This window comes from Rosa chinensis, chromosome 5 (genome assembly GCF_002994745.2).
Source record: "Rosa chinensis cultivar Old Blush chromosome 5, RchiOBHm-V2, whole genome shotgun sequence".
In the NCBI taxonomy this organism is placed as follows: domain Eukaryota; kingdom Viridiplantae; phylum Streptophyta; class Magnoliopsida; order Rosales; family Rosaceae; genus Rosa; species Rosa chinensis.
Window position 1 is genome coordinate 39,486,737 of NC_037092.1, and position 18,094 is coordinate 39,504,830.

Below are 18,094 nucleotides of genomic sequence, written 5' to 3' on the forward strand. Positions count from 1 at the left end.
CATATTCCTCCAAAGGTACGTTCTTTTGTTTGGAGACTTTTAAAGGGAATTATTCCAACACGTTGGGCTCTTGCTATAAAGTGCTCTCTTTCTAAAATACATTGTCCTTTCTGTGATCTGGATATTGAGGATGATTTACATCTCTTCAAAAATTGTAAATTATCAAAGGAGTATTGGTTTGTTGGGCCGTTGAACATTCGGTCTAGGGAAGTCCAAGCTCCTAGTATGATTGATGGGGTACTCCATATTATGAAGAGTGTAACTTGGCAGCAGACAGAACTTTTTTTGACCTTGATGTGGGCATTATGGACAAAGAGGAATAATGTGATCTGGAAGGGAGGGGAATTTAATCCCATCAACACTATTTGTTGGGCATCCAGGTTTCTTGATGATTACAGGAAGGTTCACAAGCTTAAGGATAAGAAGACGAAACATCCTGTGACTCGTTGGAGACATCCCCCAAGTGGTAGACTGAAACTTAATGTTGATGGTGCTTTTCAAATGGATACAGGACAAGGAGGGATAGGGGCAGTTATTAGAGATGAGAACGGTAGGTTTTTAGCAGCTATTGCACATCCTTTCTCCTTTGTTTGTTCTGCATTACATATGGAACTAGAAGCAATGAGAGCAGGCCTTCTACTTGTGATTCACCAAGGCATAATGAATGTTGACATTGAAACTGATTGTGCAACCGTGGTTACTGCACTAAAGGGAGATTTTGAAGACCTGTCAGAGGTAGGTAATATTATAGAGGATTGTAAGTCTTACTTAAGGGCTATTCCTTCTATTAGTTTACAATCCATTTATCGTGAAGCAAATGGTGTAGCTCATAGATTGGAGCACCTTGCTAGTTCAGGTTACGTAGATGAGTATTGGCTAGAGGAGGCACATGTGATTATCCAGGATGTCCTCATTGAGGATTCTTGTACTAGTACTCGAGGTGAAGGTTATATGTCCCCCTCGTTGTACAATCATTCTTCTTCTATTAATAGTATTCGGGTGTGGGGCTGAGCCTCCCAGTTAGGCTGGGTTCCAAAACCCTTTCCAAAAAAAAAAAAAAAAAAATCAGATTATATGGGTATATGAAATGACTAAAAAGACATTCATACTAGAAAAGGAACTATAGTTGGAGTATGTTTAATAGCTTTTAATATTGTTATAAATTACGCATTACAAAATTCTTATGATTGTTCATATTGTTTCATGGTAATTAATAGATAGAAAGAAAATAAAAACTAGTATGATATATATAAACCCTAATTGGAATCTTCTTCTACAAGCTTGACTACTAGCAATTTTGCATTACAAAATCCTTATGATTGTATATGTTGTTTCATGATAATTAATGGAGAGAAAATAGCAACAATGTAGTTATAAACCTAGGTGGGATCCTCATCATGTGTTCTTGATTATTTTCATCAATCCTGACTACCAGTAATTTTGAATAACAAAATTGTTAAGATTGTACAGGTGTCATGATAATAATTGAAAGAAAATTAAAATTATTATGATGATTTTGATAATTAAACGCATTTAAATTCATTATGATATATATAGAATGTTATGATTATAATAAAGACTGACATGATGATTTTCATGTGATTTCGTATAGAATTTTGAGATTTGAGGATAATTTGAGTAATGTATTTAATAAAATGATAGAATAAGAAATCAAAACGGTGGTGTATTAAATAAGAGGTATGTATTAAGCATTTAAGAATGTGCGAATAAAATTTCCCAAAAAAAAAAAACACTAAAATTCTCTAACAAGCACACATCACACCTTTCTTTCAAGTGGGGACAAGTAAACACCATCCAATGAACTAAGTGGGTCAATTCTTTACTGTATATCAAGTATATCATCACTGCATATTGCGCCCCACCCTCCACTCCCCAAGACACTCCAAACCAAACTTTCAAAGCTCTCAAATAAACCTCCTCCCTCTCACCTCCCCTAGATTTCATCATGGGGTTGGTTACCTGTTTCAGCTCCTCAATGGCTGCTTTATATCTCATACTGCTCCAAACCCCCAATACCCTCTAGCACTACTTGCCTGCCTCTCCAATCTTCCTCCCCCATTGTATCATGAAATTCCCATTTCTCAACCAAATCCCACAGCCAGATTCCACTCCCATTTTCATCTCATAGCCCCCTCCCTCCTCTGATCTGCTCTCCCCCCCCACATGAAAAAAAAAGCCCACTTTCTTAACCAAATCCCACAAACCCGGATGCAAATCTCCTGACCCATCTCACAAATCCATCTTCAAGACTTAAAAACCTCACTTCCTGGAAATGACGAAATCTACAGTTACCCAAAATGGTCCCAATCCACAGAGCTTCAAGATCTGCAGGCTCTATTTCTGGCCACATTTGGCAACACCCACAAACCCTCTCAACGATTTCTTCATCCTTCCAATGAAGCTCTCTGTTCGCCCACTCTTCAGCCTCCTGCTACTCATTGTCTTCGCCGCCACTCTGAGCTGCCGAACCGCCGTGCGGCACAGTCTGAGCTTGATTGAGTTCGAGAAGAGGATGCTCGTTCCGCCGCCGAAGCCAGTGTTCAATGCTACTCTGCTGAAATACGCTGCAGACGATGTGGGTGGAGCTCAAGCCAAGAAGGAAGTAGAGCAACTTCTGGACGGTAACTTTGCTAGTCTGGGGCGGTACCGGAGTTTCGCAACTTGGAGAAGGTTTAATCACCATGATGCCAGAGCAAGGACCTCTGCAGGCTATCCGGTAATGCTCCGTTCTCCTCAGTTCTATCGTTATTGGTCAGAGTTTCGGAGATTGTTGAGTGAATGGTCAAGAAACAGAAGGTTTCAGCCTGATATTATGTTGGATTTGGTTAGACTTGTGAAGAATCCGATTGATGGGAAAAATGGTACGGAGGGAAGTTCGGAAGAGAAGCGTTACTCGTCTTGTGCTGTGGTCGGGAACAGTGGGATTTTGTTGAAGAGTAATCATGGTGCATTGATTGATAGTCATGAGGTAGTTATTCGATTGAACAATGCGAGGATAGAGGCCTTTGTGGGAAAAGTTGGGTCGAAGACAAACATTTCGTTTGTAAATAGTAACATTTTGCATCTTTGTGCTAGGAGAAATGGTTGTTTTTGCCACCCTTACGGACAGAATGTGCCTATAATTATGTACATTTGTCAACCGGCGCATTTCTTTGATTACGCAATATGCAATGTGTCCCATAAAGCGCCTTTGCTTGTGACTGATCTTCGGTTGGATGTGCTGAGTGCAAGGATAGTGAAGTATTATTCGTTGAAACGGTTTGGGGAGGAGACGGGGAAGTCATTCGATGAATGGGGGGCTGCTCATGATGCTGCTATGTTCCATTACTCTTCTGGCATGCAAGCAATTATGCTTGCCTTGGGGATTTGTGACAAAGTTAGTATATTTGGCTTTGGGAAGTCAGAGTCAGCTAAGCACCATTACCATACAAATCAAAAGGCTGAGCTTCGGTTGCACGATTATGAGGCCGAGTATGCTTTCTACCATGATTTAGTGGAGAGACCACAGGTAATACCATTCTTTTCAGAAAAGTTCAAGATTCCTCCTGTGGTTATATATCAATGACATATTGCCAGTCGAATCATGTGTTCTGGAACTAGCTGATAGGTTTCTCAGGTGTCAGTTGTTGTATTCTTGCTGTTTCCTGTCAACAAAAGATTGGTGTATAATAGTAGTCTCCTACTATGAAACAGTCGAAGAGCATATTTTGTTGAAGATTCTGTTTCATACTTTGACCTTGAACTATCGAAGATAGTTATGGGAATTATCAATTGTAAGATTGGAATGAAAACTGGGTTCACATTTGATTTGTTAAGATTGAAATTTCTCGAACATGTCCAAACATTTTGAATCATTGTTCTTGTAGGCATGGTCATATGGAGCTTTTTCTTAGGGAGAGTTAGTCTAGAATGTCATGGATACATTGTTTAAAGGTTGAAGTGTGATGGTTCTGTTGATAATTAATTAGTTTTGCGGTCTGACAAGTTCTTTCTTTTCCGTTCTCATTAGAAAGTTAAAGTTTTGTATTTGCTTTTACATCAAAATGACAGAGGTTTGCACTAAGAATTGGATTGTATGCTTCTATTAACTTGAATTGTAGTCATGCGGATGCAGGAGTGTTTAACTTATATCTATTTTGAAGTGAATGATATGTTATGGCAACATCATTTTGTTACCGTAGAGAACAGATAGCTCATCGGTTTCAAGTTATTATACCCCTAGTTGCCAAGGAAAAGGCACTTGGAACAATTTCAATAGAAAAAAAAAAAAAAAAGAAGAAGAAGAAAAGAAAGCAGTGAAAATGAAAAATTAGGCAGCTATTGCCTCTGCTTTATGATCACTACTATTGCTTTAGCTTCTTTGGTTCTGACTTTGTAATGTTCTCGACTGTGAGTTCATTCCATATAAACTTTCCTATATATTCTTTAGTGCATCTTCCATTGCAGTTTGTTGTGCTCTTATATTTAATACACATTTAGAGCAAGTAGGAGTGAGACCTGGTGGGTTCTTACCTGTGGGTTAGGGTATGCCTGCCTATTACAATCATATGATGGGGTTCCTACCTGCTGGTCTCTGTTGTGGGAATGTTTGGTGGCACTTTGGCTTATGTATCGGCCTATTCCTATCCCCAAGCTTGTTTGTTTTTTTTTTTTTGGCTCGTGCTCAAGATATTTATCAGCTTAGTCTGGACGTCTGCAATATACTATTTAGATCTTGTTTTAAACATGTAATTGAGTTTGATGAACATCTGAAATCGTTTTGATTCATTGTTCTTCTAGGCATGGTCAGATGGAACTTTTATATAGGGGCAATTGGTCTACAATGTCATGGATGACGTATTGTTTGATTGTTGAAGCTTCTGGTTCTGTTGCCTAGTTTAGCAGTTGACAAGTAGTTCCTTTTCAATTCACATTAGAAAGTCAGATGATAGCAGCGTAGGACATACAATTTTGTATCTCATTTATATTAGTATGTGTAACATACTTAAAGCAACTTTGAAAATTAGGATTATATAATTACGAACGGATTGTATGCTTCTACTGAATGGTCTTCTATTGAAACCCCTTTTAGTTATGAGGCTTGGTGGGTTCTTAGCTGCAGGTTAGGCCAAAAATGATGCTGGACTCTGTTGTGGGAATGTTTGGTGGCACATCGGCTTCATTTGCATTACCTTTTACTATATTTTGTTGGCTCCTGCGCGAGGTATTTATTGGCTTATTGTTGACATCTTCTTACCCCGCTGCTTGTTCTCTGTTTCTCATCTCTTTACTGACCTACAGAGGCTACACTTGTTTTAAACATTCCATTTTGAATCGTTGTCCTTGTAGAGCATTTTATAGGGACAATTGATCTGCCATTTTTATTTATTTTATCCTTTATTTACATTTTTTTAACTATGATCTTATTGATAATATGGTAGTATTACAAAGAAACTTGTCACAAAGTGGCTTGACAAAAGTAGGTTCCTCACACATGATATCACATTTGCAAACGCTTAACGCTCGGGAACACAACATTACTTGTGTGTTCTAAAAGTTCCCTTGGGTGCCCACCTAAGGGCTAAGCGGTGGCAAACGGCTTCGATTAATCGAAAAATGCCAAAGGAGTCAAACACGGATTAGGTGGACTGGGCGGGCAAATAGAAGATTTTTCTCATGTTTTCAATCAATTATGTACTTAATATATTTTTTCATTTCACGCGTTTATGTTTCTCTGTACAAGCATAGTTTTTATGTTTTAAGTTTTAACCATGGCTCCTCTTGTTAGTTCATTGGTTTTTGGTGATCTTCATCGCCCTATTTCTAGCATTGGGTTGTGGTTTCATGACCTTAATGTTTGTGTTGACGGCGAAAATTGCTTCTGGATTCCTAGTGGTGGTTTTGATGTTGGTGGTGGTGTTAATATGGTGACAGTGGCGGCGGCTACTGGTCAAAGATTGAAGTGGCTAGACTTCCTTCTTCAGCCTTACGTTGTGGTTTTGGGCCTGGGGGTTCATTTGGGCCCCTCATACTCATAAGAAGGTGGCCTACTTGATTTTTGATCGAAGTGTTAATTATGTTGGGTTTCTGAGCATATAGGCGTAAGGAAATGTATTGTTTTTTTTTTTTTTTTTTTTTTTTTTTTTGAGGAAAGGATAATTTCATTAATTTATCTATGACCATAACGCACGTACATCATATGTTGTCTCACACCAAAATCATAAATGGCACAAGCCGCCAAGCGGTATGACAAGTAACCCTCATTGTAAACATAATGAGCTCACTTATTCGAGCCTAAAAATCAAAGGACCCACAATCTCTCATTTGGTGGGCAATTTAGAAAATGTCCTACATAATTCCATACCAATGGGCTGGGCTGGGACACTAGCTAGTTTCGTAAGTCCTGTTGGGTTGAGGTCGCAGGTTTGTCTTGACCCTAGTAGTGTAGGGAAGCCTCCCTCTTACCTAAACTTTTCTTATCCAAAAAAAATAAAATAATCAAAGGACCACCCTCACAACTTAACTCTCCTAAAATAGTAAATCTGATCGCCTAGAGACCTCAATTGGTGTACAACTAGAGAAACTAAGAATTAAGCCGACAAAGACTAAAATCCATGTGATAGGCTAGGCTAAACTAGAGAAAAAGCTAGAATAGGCAGAAGCCCCTAAGTCACTAGAAAAGGCTAGGCAAGAAAACTAAAACAAGGGGTCCAACCAACATGACCACTAGACTTGGCCCAAGGACAAAGCCCAAGCACCCAGACCCAACCACCAGGATCAGCCCAGAACCCTGGTGACGAGCAAAGCACCAGCACCACAAGCCAAAAAAGCTGTCGAAGCCGCCATTGGTAGCCATCGAAGTCGCCGTCTCTATCGCACACCAGGTGATCACCCCACCAGCGCACATCGACCCCGCCGCTGAACCAAACTCATCCCGTCGCCACAACCAATCCACACAGCCACCCCATCTGCGTTTGAGCATATCCTTTGCCAAATCGAGATCCCATCAGATTGCACCCCTCAAGGTTCCTGCAGTCACCAAAAGCTTCCAATCCCCTCGCCAGCCCGTAACCAAATCGAAATCAATCTAATCACCAAACTGGACCCAGGTATTGATCATCATCCAAATGCATCCTAGAAAAACTAGTCCCGTCCGACCACACGGCGCATACCGACAAAGCCAGAGGCCCGCTTGACATGGCGGCGCAGTCGGACGAGTGAGAATTGAAAGAATCACTGTTATTGCTCTAACAACCATTGTCAGAACTGAGGAATCGTTGGTTGAGATCAGTACAAACGTTCCGTTTATAGTTCATTGTGCATGACTTTAGGATGTGGTTCTCTGCTTATGGTTAGGTTTATATCCTGTGTTGCAATATTTTTTAAAAAGCTCTCTATGGTGGGAATGTTTGGTAGCACTATCCTCTTCTGTGAGCTCCCGGTCGTGATGTTATTGCTGTGTCAATATTTTGTGCCATTCGCATGTTCCTGGCTATCCATTTTGTAAGCTCAAAATGTCTGCAATTCGTTTTACGTGGTGCTTTTCTTGTCAATATACAATTCCGTACCTTTTCATACAGAAGACCATCCCATGCATGCCAGATGAAAAATGCAACATCTTGCATAAGATGACGAGCACCAATGTAAATCAATCTAAATTTTCGCCACTCGTAAGAAACCTAAAAGTCCGTTCTTTTCACCTTCACATGCCTATGTTCGTACTCGCGCAGCATCTTCTTTGAGCATCAGAAAGCCAGATTCGGGATGGCATTGTAAAACAACATAAACGCAAATCAGACCATAAGTGCACTTTACGCAGAGTGAACCTTTTCAGATGACATCAGAGAGAGAACCTCGAACTACACTGGATCCAATTTTCTATGTTGGAGGCTTCACAGGCCTCGTGTCAGCACACATACTACCCAACATGGTAGTGGTCATACTAATATACAACAAAAGAGGGGACTATATACAACAAAAGATCAACCTTCCTACAAAAAAGAGTTCGACGAGGCCCTCGAGCAATCTTAGTCCTTCCAAGAAACATAGCAAAAAGTTGTCAGGACCCCTATTGCCATCTTCAGCACATCCTTCTCATTTCCAAAAAGGGTAGCAAGAGAGTGTGCTTCTTTGTTTCTTGGATCCCTCCTAGCATCTTCAAGGTCACTCCTCGGTGTCCATGACAGCATCCTTCTCTTCATACTTCACACCCACCAAGAACCTTATGCATGTCTGCAAGACAAAACATTTAACCGATTGCAGACAAATGGAATCACAAATCAATAGCCAGTAGATTTTTTTTTTTTTGGCTGATTCAATAGCCAGTAGATTGGGGACAAGAAAGTTTTCCAACAGTTCTTTTCCATACCTGCTTGGGATCATAGACAGCATACTCGTTATACTCGACAATGCTGTCTTTATTATCTGAAGGCACTAATCGTCCACAGGGAACTTTGATATAATCATGCCATACAAAGTGCTCCGATTCATCAGTCTTCTTTTTCCCTATGCACTTCACTCCAAGTTTCTTGTCCTCTAAAGATTTTGTGTCCTGCCTCATCAAATTGCAACAATGTTACTACAAAATCTCTAGGAAATGGTATATGAATTTTAGCATAAAGCTCATACCTCTGGTGGGTTTTTCAACTCAATAATCTCTTCACCTAGAGAAGCCACAGCCAAAACTAAGAAACCCTCTGGTCTGTCCACAGCAGTATAACCATACCTTGCAGCCTCTGCGGCAGTATCAGAGCAAACAATTGCTTTCCCAAACTGCAAACCAAAAACGCAGCACCTTAATGTGTGTAACTAGAACACAACTGCATAAAGGATGCATTGAAAATTACTTGGTATCTGTATTACCATATAGCCTGGGACAGGGAGAGAGCATATTGCTGGCAAGAAACCCTTATTCAAGTGCCTCATCAGATTTGAGCTCCGTGTCCCTGCAGGAATCATTACAAAGTCATTTCCACAAACCAAGTCGGCTTTAACTTGTAGGAATCGTCTTACAATGGCTCAAGAGTTTTGTTTAATCAAACAACAATTTCGCGTCCAGCCTTTCTGGCTCAACTCGATGTGTTCTAATTTGATTTCCCAGCAAACTTGAAAATGTTTATTTTAGGAAAGTAGAGAAAGAAATCATACTAGCATCTTACCACACCATAGGAGAAATTTGTTAGGCAACTTCTTTATTTCATCCAAAGATGGACAGGCATTTGATTCAACAACGAATATGTTCTCCACAGACACCCCGTATTCCTGCAAGGCATCATTGATCAGCACCAATACTAGTTCTGTTCATTTATGTCATGGTTGGATTATATAAACATCTAAGAACTTCATGCTTACAATATCTCCAACTTTGACAGGTTCATAGGTCTTGTCCAGGTACTTCAGAATCATTTTGTAATCATCGGATTCCTTATCAAGTGGGGAGATTGAGCATCCCAATTTGCTACATCTATCTGACAAGGGATCATCAATGGTAGCTCCACTCATGTCTCCAATAAGATGTGAGGACAGAGTTATGTCCCGAACAGTCTCCAGTGCAGCAGCAGCCTACAAGATGAAGAGAGATTTAGCATGATTCTGATGCGTGCACACATGATTCTGTTTTGCTTACATGATCTGCAACTTCCTGGAAGTTCCTGAATATGAAAGGCCTAGTAGAGTGCAGCAGGGTAAACCATCTTTGGCTAAAGTCCGACCAAACAGCCTCAGACTCTGGCCCTGATTCCTTCATTGACTTCAGTTTCTCCACAAACTCTTGAAGAACATCCTCACCTGCACACATACCGTTAGTTTACTAGACACAAACAACTGAAACAAGGATGTGAGAAGCAACTTCCTCACATCTTTTTAGGTGGACATCGGTAAGCATCCCCATTGGCAATTCTGGGGCATCCAATCCCATCTCCATCAGAGCATATCTAAATTCAACACAACGAGTTTTAGTAGTACTAAATTACTAATGCAAAACCATGACAAATTTTCAAGTGCCTTGAAACATAACCATACTTGTAAACCTCCTGACTGCATAGGATCTTCATAAAATTTGCAACCTCGGGCTGAAGTTTGCAATGTGTAGCAGCAACTCCCAGCTGTCGAAGACCAAGTCCTCCATGTCTTACTTCAACTCCATCGTCCTATTCATAGTGACAAAGGTTCATGAACCTGGATAACATCACAAACAAAGTAACAGCAAGACACCATACCATGTCTATTGGGTAAAACTTAAATGGCTTCTTCTGGATCTTCTTCTCTCTTTCCCATGGTTCAAACTCATTTCCGGTTACTTCCTCAAATATTTTAACAAACTCTTTCACAGCATCATCCACATTCTTCCATTCTTCAAGCCTTTCCTCTGCATTGGGGTCATCCCCAACTCTGCCTTTCTTGTAGTACAAGTTCAGGCTGTTCTCTGGCACCATAATCAGTTGCAAGATGCAATAACTGGAACAACCAAAGGTTTAGGGACCACATTTTATCAGAACTAAGCTTAAACATTAATAGAAGGGTCAATTACTCGTTCAGTTTTCGTCCTAGATCACAATGTGAGAAGGCACAGTTGTACAATGTCCCATCCCTCTCGAAGATTTTTCCGCCTTGCTCCTGCAGTTTCGTATCTTTGTAGACAGCTCTCTTCCCATAAAGCTTGAGCTGCATAGGAAGGAGATCATAATGTTGTCAATATAGATGCAAATTTGATACAAGCAAATTTGATACAAAATATCTAGTAAAATTATAATCTTAGAGTTCTATACTTCTGCTGAAAGTGACTCAATTGCCTCTTCACTGGGATCCATTTTGTCCCATGGGATTCCTCTGCCATCAGGAGCAAGATCACTAGCAATTTCATATGCTTCGAGAGGCTGGGGTTCTTGTCTTTCTATGCTATCAATCAGCCACTGTTCACTTACTACAGGTATCCCTCTCTCCCTGCAAAATCATTAGACCGGTCATTTGCAGAATGTTGCAATATGACTTGTGCCTTGCAAATTTTAGGCTACGGAAAGAAACATATTACACACATTGCTTCAGCCAGTTTATTTGTGCCGCCGCGTTCTCGTTCCGCAGGAGACACAATTAGGCATGTCACACCTGCAAAGGTCCCTGTATAGAATAAGTGTAGAACAGGAATGCCGGTTTCATGCAACTAAAATATAAAGGATAAGGATATATTGAATTACCAATCACATGGTTGGCAACCTTTCCTCCATGTTTATCTACTTCCTGTCTCCAGTATTGCTGCAATGGTAATGAAAGCATGATCAGTACACAGCGTGAAATGACAAATAAGACGGTTTGTAAATCAACTGTCCTACATACATGTGATCTAGTAAGACGGCCCATTAAAGAAATTAACATCCCAGTGAAGGGCTTATCAGGAGTGCTTAAATCCCTCTTGGGCCGGCGACTTGGGTCCTGATATTTCTTTAGCAACTGTATCACATAGGTGGCTCCCGTAAGTTGATAAAACGTGTACACATGGTACAGCATATCAAAGATGAAGAAAACAAAAGATGGGTGATGGTGTAATTACATCTGAAGCAGGAGACTTCTCAAGACTCTCAGGTAACTTGATCGCTTCCTGCTTCCTTGGTGGATCCCTCGTGTTGAAAGTACAAGAAGCCCACTCGCTATAAGTTCCGGTGCAAGAATAGCGTATACCATTGAACTCTAATTTACCATTGCAAATACGACAACTATCTAATGGCCCATAGAATAGCAGATCTTGGCTGTCCAAACAACGCAATCAAAAATTTAAATAGACCTTGAGATCAACAGAACTCTATTCATCATTACTGTGACCAAAACAAATTCCAGCTAACCATTTTCTTAGAACAGCAGCATCTGAGCCAGAAGAGTCTTGATCATTAGCTTCCAAGATTTCTCGCATTTGTTCTGTTGACAAATGCCCTTTGACAGCAGAATACAGTTCCTCAAACTCAGCAGGTAAAGCTTTACCATTTGCATGGCCATTGTGATCATCAGCCCTAGGCTTCTTTGGAGGTTGCTCTCCATCATGTGCCTTGTTCTCAGCCTTCTGCTTCCGCGTCATTACTTTCTTCTCCTCTTCAGGGTTTGAATGAGAGTGTGACCTCGTTTCATGAACCTTCACAGTTGGTCGGCACTTAAGTAGTTAGAGACCTATATCTTTGAGAAAGTAGAGAGAGAAAAGCTGATGATCTGCTCCTTCCTACTACTATCCAGATTTAATGTTTTATTTCAGCTAGCTGAGGTTGATACTTCTTCTTGTAATTGTGTGCGAGGAAAAGCATGTCTAGATTCAACGTAGCTACGAAACACATTTTATCCAACGCAAGTTTGGATATACAAAAGATTCCTACTAGAACTTAAAATGGTTTTATACTATTCACTATGTTGATGACTGCTTTTACTGAATGCCATTTAATATTTGATTCTCCATGCCATCTCTGTTGTAGATGTTTTTTTTTTGGTTGGCTTTTTTCTTTAATCTGAGCATTCAAAATGCAGCCTTAGATGTTCAGAATTTTGAAGCTGTTCGTCCTAATTTGGCTTGTAAATTTTCACACATGCATATAAAGCAAATAGGAAACCCAAAACCACCAAGGGAAAAATGGTAATTAAACTGATGCAACTCTCTCAAAAGAGTGTATAAGTAATAAGAAATAAATAAACCATTTTAGTACTGCAGTGGTACTAATAGCTGAAACAAACAAAGACGTACCTTCATCTTTTTCAGCTATATATTTCTTTCTCTGCAGCAAACAAAGGGAGAACTTCCAACTTCACAGCTAAACAGTCTGGATTTTCCAATCAAGAACAACAGGTCTTCCAAGTTGAGTATGGTAGTAATCATATAGGAGCAGAGTGAGACCCTTTTACATGCATCACCGACTGTGACGCACCCCAAAACGACACGTACATTCCTTTCCTGGCAAGGCCATGGTTTCTCTGTCATGCTCTTTGTACGACATGTGTATGCTTGTTTGAAACGTGTCTATCTCATTGCTTCAGGCCTCGGCACGTGGTATTCTACCCATATTAGTGTGAGAGACTTATTTCGGTGTACCGCTGCATGCGATATTAAGCTATTAATCCATTGGTTTCTTTACTACTAGCTAGCTACTGTTAATGTCTATCCTTCAGTTCAGAGTGCTTTGGTTTTGAAACTTGGCAGCTTCTTAGCCCTCTAGGGCAACACTTGTCCTTAGAACTTGTGGGTGACAGATCATACTGTTTACACGCAGGCTCCAATACTATCAGCAATGCTTGATTAATTATGTACCCAACACTTTTCAAATATTCAGCAATGGTGCAAGATTAATAGCTAGCCGGGGCTATTCCTCTTCTCTTGGTTCCTAAAGAAGATGAATTGGTTTGTTGATTTTTTGCTCCCATACTGTTTATTTTGTAAAACCAAAATTCATGCTAACAATCATTATGCATATAAGTTTGACATTAACCGTACAAGAATCAAGGCTTACCTTCTATTATGACTGGTATGTACTCTATCTCTGCAACACTATAAATATATAAAATAATTGAATATGGCATTCTGTTACTTACCAACCTATCTTCTCAATGAACAAAACTAATGCAAAAATAACGTGGTGGTAATAGTGACCAAACTCATCTATTTATATAGAATGACTAAACCTCATAAACCTTCCATAAAAGCAATTCATAAGGAATTAGGTCTCCTAGTTAGACTTTTAATGTATCATTGCATTGTAATCTTTCTTGCAGACTAAAAATTAGATTACTAACCTTAATGAACTGATACACTGTTTCATTAAGCTACTAGTATTGATTTATAGTTTGTATCCATGTTAAATTAGGTTTGATATTTAGCTAATCATCATATACATTATGATAATGTGTGAAAAGTCCACATTTGATTATAACAATCTCCCACTTGGACTGACACAAAGTATACTTAATGATTTGCACCAGAAAATGTCAAGACTCATTCAACTTACTGTAGTGCGCGCCAGATAACAAATTTAAATCAATAATCCATTCCAACATGGTCAGATCATAGTCATTCATGCAGAACAAGAAACATAATACATTTTAACAGAAAATGCAAAGTTTCAAAGCCACTAACATCAGCTCCTGCAATCTACATATGTCAAAACCAGAAGTGATACAATATATGTTAATGTGTATAAACAAGTAAACATATATTATGTCCTACTGAATGTTTCTTAAACTAGAAACTCAAGCAATTTACTGAACACTGATGGCCTATAATTCATTGCTTGAACTGTAACATATTGCTATACATGATTCAAGGCCATCTGATAGCAAGTATGACATTTAAAACAAAATGACATTTTTCTAGAATAAAACAATAAAGCTACAGCAAAAAACTAAAATCTAGAAATGCCTCAAAATTTTATTAATAACAATAAACTGTCATTACAAACAAGTTGTGACAAATAAAACTGAAAATCACAACTGAAAAATATAAGAACTCATAAATCTTAGAAATTTAAATTGCTCTAACTAGACTAACTCCCACTGAACCTAAGCATCTAAACTAGCTAAAACTCCAATTCTTGCTATATGCTTTTGAAATGCAGCCACTGATAAAGCTTTGGTGAAAGGATTTGCAGGTTGTGAATTTGTGTCAATACTGAAAACAACTATTTCACCATGCTTTACTCTTTCTCTGACACTGTAATACTTTAAATCAATATGCTTGGAATTATTTGACCTTTTGCTGTTCTTGCTGAAGAAAACAGCAGTGTCATTATCACAATAAATTACAAGTGCGTCAGCCACATTGTGACTTAATATCTTGGTCAGCATCAGAAAATTTCTTATCCAAAGCCCTTCACGCACACTTTCAATAAATTTAGCTTGCATAGGGTGGAGGTTGTAACTAGAGTTTGCTTCATGGTTTTCCAAGCAACTGCACCTCCTGCAAGCATGAATACATATCCATAAGTTGATTTCTTGGAGTTTGGATAATTCCCTACAAAATTAGAATCTGAAAATCCAACAAGTTTTAGATCCTCTAGTTGTCTATATACAAGCATATGGTTTTTAGTTCTTTGCAGGTATCTCCACACTTTCTTTCCAGCCACCCAATGTTCATGGCCTGGATTGGATTGAAACCTTGACAATATCCCAACTGCAAAAGAAAAGTGTGGCCTAGTGCAGACTTATGCATACATAAGACTTCCAACAAGTCTTGCATAAGGTTTTGACTCCATGGTTTCCTTTTCAACATCACTTTTAGGACTCTGCTTCTTAGTTAACTTGTCACCCTTGGACGTGGGAACTTCTCCAGCTGCAAACTTTTTCATACCAAATCGCTTCAAAATTTGGTAACATAATCTTGTTGAGATAAGCCAAGTCATCTCTGTGCCCTATCTCTTTTAATCTCAACCTAGTACATAGGATGCTTCTCCTAAATCTTTCATGTCAAAAATTCTTTGACAGAAAGTTCTTGGTGTCTTTAAGCAGTTTCATGTTACTGCTAGCCAAGAGAATATCATCCACATAGAGTACTAAGAAAATAAATTGATTCCCAAATGTTTTCAAATAAACACACTCATCAACAAGATTTTCTATAAATCCAAAAGTTGAAATCACATAATCAAATTTCTTATACCACTGCCTAGAAGCTTGTTTTAGGCCATAAATTGATTTTCTTAATTTGCAGACTAAGTTTTCACTCCCTGCTTGTATGAACCCTTCTTGTTGTCTCATGTAAATCACTTCATCTAGTTCACCATTCAAGAATGCAATTTTAACATCCATCTGATGCAACTCCATATCAAAATGAGCCACTAAAGCCATGATTATTCTGAATGAGTCTTTTGTAGAAACTAGAGAAAAAGTCTTAGTAAAGTCAATGCCCTTTTTTGTGTAAACCCTTTGGCAACTAGCCTTGCTTTATGTCTCTCTACATTGCCATTTGCATCTCTTTTTGTTTTGAAAACCCATTTACAACCTATAGGTTTTCTGTTTGGGGTCTGGTTCAACTAATTCCCAAACTGCATTTTGGCTCATGGAATCAATTTCAGCCTCCATTGCCAGCTGCCACTCTTTTGATTCACTACTCTTAATAACTTGATTAAAAGTGGTTGGATCATTGTCTTCTGCACAGCCCATTTCAATTTCTGCTTCTTGCAGATAAACAATGTAATCACTCTCTTTCCCCCCATAAGTTGGTTTTCTTGCTCTCTGTGATCTTCTAGGTTGAGAATTTTCAGGGTTGGGTTGAGCTACTTGAGGATTTGTGGTTCTACATCAAGAAATGGTTCTGCTTCTTGCAGATAAACAATGTAATCACTCTCTTTCCCCCCATAAGTTGGTTTTCTTGCTCTCTGTGATCTTCTAGGTTGAGAATTTTCAGGGTTGGGTTGAGCTACTTGAGGATTTGTGGTTTTACATCAAGCAATGGTTCAGGTAAATTTGTAGGCGCAGCTTGATCACCATTAAAATATACGCATTTCCTGATCAACCACTTGATCTTGTGCATTTTGTGTATTTTCCATAAAACTCTCCTCCTCGATCTGACCTTACTGTTTTGATTTTCTGCATGAGACTTTTCTGAGAGTAGATAAACATAACTGTATCTAGAAAAATCATTAATGAATATGATAAAATACACATTCCCACAGATAGATTGATGCCTAAATGGACCACTAGCAAGTTTTGGCTTCTATATGCAGTCTTCTTTCTTAAGTTGGTTATTTTTCCCTTAAAACATTCCACACAATCTGTTAGATCAGAAAAATCAAATTCATTGAGGATTTTGTTTTTCACCAAAATTTTCAGTCTATCTTTTGAAACATGGCCAAGTCTTCTATGCCATAAAAATGTAGACTTTTCGTTTAGTTTGATTATTTTAACACCTGTTAAAGTGTTAGTACTGTTTGTGTTATTTTCAACAAGTAAATTTTTTTGTTGAGCTATAGAACAATTAAGCTGGAAATAATCATTCATAATAACATCAGAACCAATTTGAACAGAATTTTTAGAAATAAGAATTCCATTACTATCAATAATGAGTCTACAACCAAATTTAACTAAAAGATAAATTGAAACCAAATTCCTTCTCATGGAAGGTACATAAAAAACATTGTCTAAAACTAACAATTTTCCTAATCCTAGATCAAGCTTTAAAGTGCCAATAGCCTTGACTGCCAATCTCATGCCATTGCCTGCACACAGGTTCACTTCATCACTTTTTGGGATTCTCTTCCTTATGAATCCCTGCAAAGAATTAGTAATATGAATAATAGGTGAGCCTGAATCTATCCACCAAAACTGTTGTTCAACATTTATAAGATTAATTTCTAGAGAAAAAAAACTGAATTAGAAAGCATCTTACCCTTTTTGGCTAACCAATTTTTATAACCAGTGCAATCCTTTTTCATGTGTCCTACTTTTTTGCAAAAATAGCATTTGAACCTAAATGGCCTGTTTTCCTTAGGCACTGCAGCTGTTGAACCATTAGTAATGGTTTTGGTAGGCTTTAACTTGTTCTGAGGCTTCTTCTTCTTAGGTTTTTCTATGAGATTTATGGTGGTGGCATGCTCTCTCTCTCTCTCTCTCTCTCTCTCTCTCTCTCTCTCTCTCTTAATCTTGTCTTCTTAATCAATAGAGATGGCTATGAGTTCATCTACGGTCCAGTTTTCCTTTTGAGCATTGTAACTAGTCCTCAGTTGACTAAAATTGTTAGGGAGGGATTGCAGTGCTTGGTGTACCACTTGCTCATCCCTTACCTTACCCCCATTAATAGCTCCCTGAGCCTGCTATTGATGTTAATCAATTGCATTATATGCTCTTTGGAACCCCCAGAACCTGAGTACTTAAGGTCATTGTAGGCGTTAGTCAACCTAGCTGCTTCTGCTTTCTTACTTTATTTAAACTTTGCAGCTATTAGTTCCATAAACACTGATGCTAACTCAGGCTCATCTATGCTTCCCCTAACTGTTTTAGACATAGAGGTACGAATGAGGTTCTTAGCCATCCTATTGGAACTATACCACTTCCTGTGAAGTTCTCTGTCCTCCGTAGTGCTCTCCTCAGTCAATTTTTCAGGTTCATCCTCAGTAAATCAATATCAATGTTCTCATGCATA

General features: G+C 38.8%; 2 protein-coding genes across 9 annotated transcripts; one reads left to right on the forward strand and one right to left on the reverse strand.

The window, feature by feature from the left end:
* Window positions 1–1,871: 1,871 nt before the first annotated feature.
* Window positions 1,872–5,976, forward strand: LOC112166526 (beta-1,6-galactosyltransferase GALT29A). Of its 8 annotated transcripts, none has more exons than XM_040506644.1 (3): window positions 1,873–3,529; window positions 5,117–5,224; window positions 5,935–5,976. In XM_040506644.1, exons 1-3 carry the CDS (start codon window positions 2,294–2,296, stop codon window positions 5,959–5,961), a joined length of 1,371 nt encoding a protein of 456 aa, XP_040362578.1. In that variant the 5' UTR covers window positions 1,873–2,293; the 3' UTR covers window positions 5,962–5,976. The 8 variants fall into 8 exon arrangements, with proteins under 8 accessions (XP_040362574.1, XP_040362575.1, XP_040362578.1 ...); XM_040506642.1 differs by lacking the exon at window positions 5,935–5,976 and adding an exon at window positions 5,442–5,489; XM_040506643.1 differs by lacking the exon at window positions 5,935–5,976 and adding an exon at window positions 5,442–5,489 and having other exon boundaries at window positions 5,123–5,224.
* Window positions 5,977–7,793: 1,817 nt separating this feature from the next.
* LOC112203797 (protein ADP-ribosyltransferase PARP3) lies at window positions 7,794–15,359 on the reverse strand. The gene is made up of 19 exons (XM_024344716.2): window positions 15,172–15,359; window positions 14,764–14,917; window positions 11,835–12,118; window positions 11,546–11,741; window positions 11,332–11,445; window positions 11,193–11,250; window positions 11,034–11,103; window positions 10,767–10,941; window positions 10,529–10,662; window positions 10,218–10,455; window positions 10,021–10,148; window positions 9,856–9,932; window positions 9,626–9,786; window positions 9,352–9,561; window positions 9,159–9,261; window positions 8,863–8,945; window positions 8,629–8,772; window positions 8,369–8,551; window positions 7,794–8,232 (listed from the first exon to the last, which is right to left on the reverse strand). The coding sequence occupies exons 1-19, from the start codon at window positions 15,357–15,359 to the stop codon at window positions 8,164–8,166; spliced, it is 2,769 nt and encodes a 922-aa protein (XP_024200484.1). The 3' UTR covers window positions 7,794–8,163.
* Between the last annotated feature and the right edge of the window lie 2,735 nt (window positions 15,360–18,094).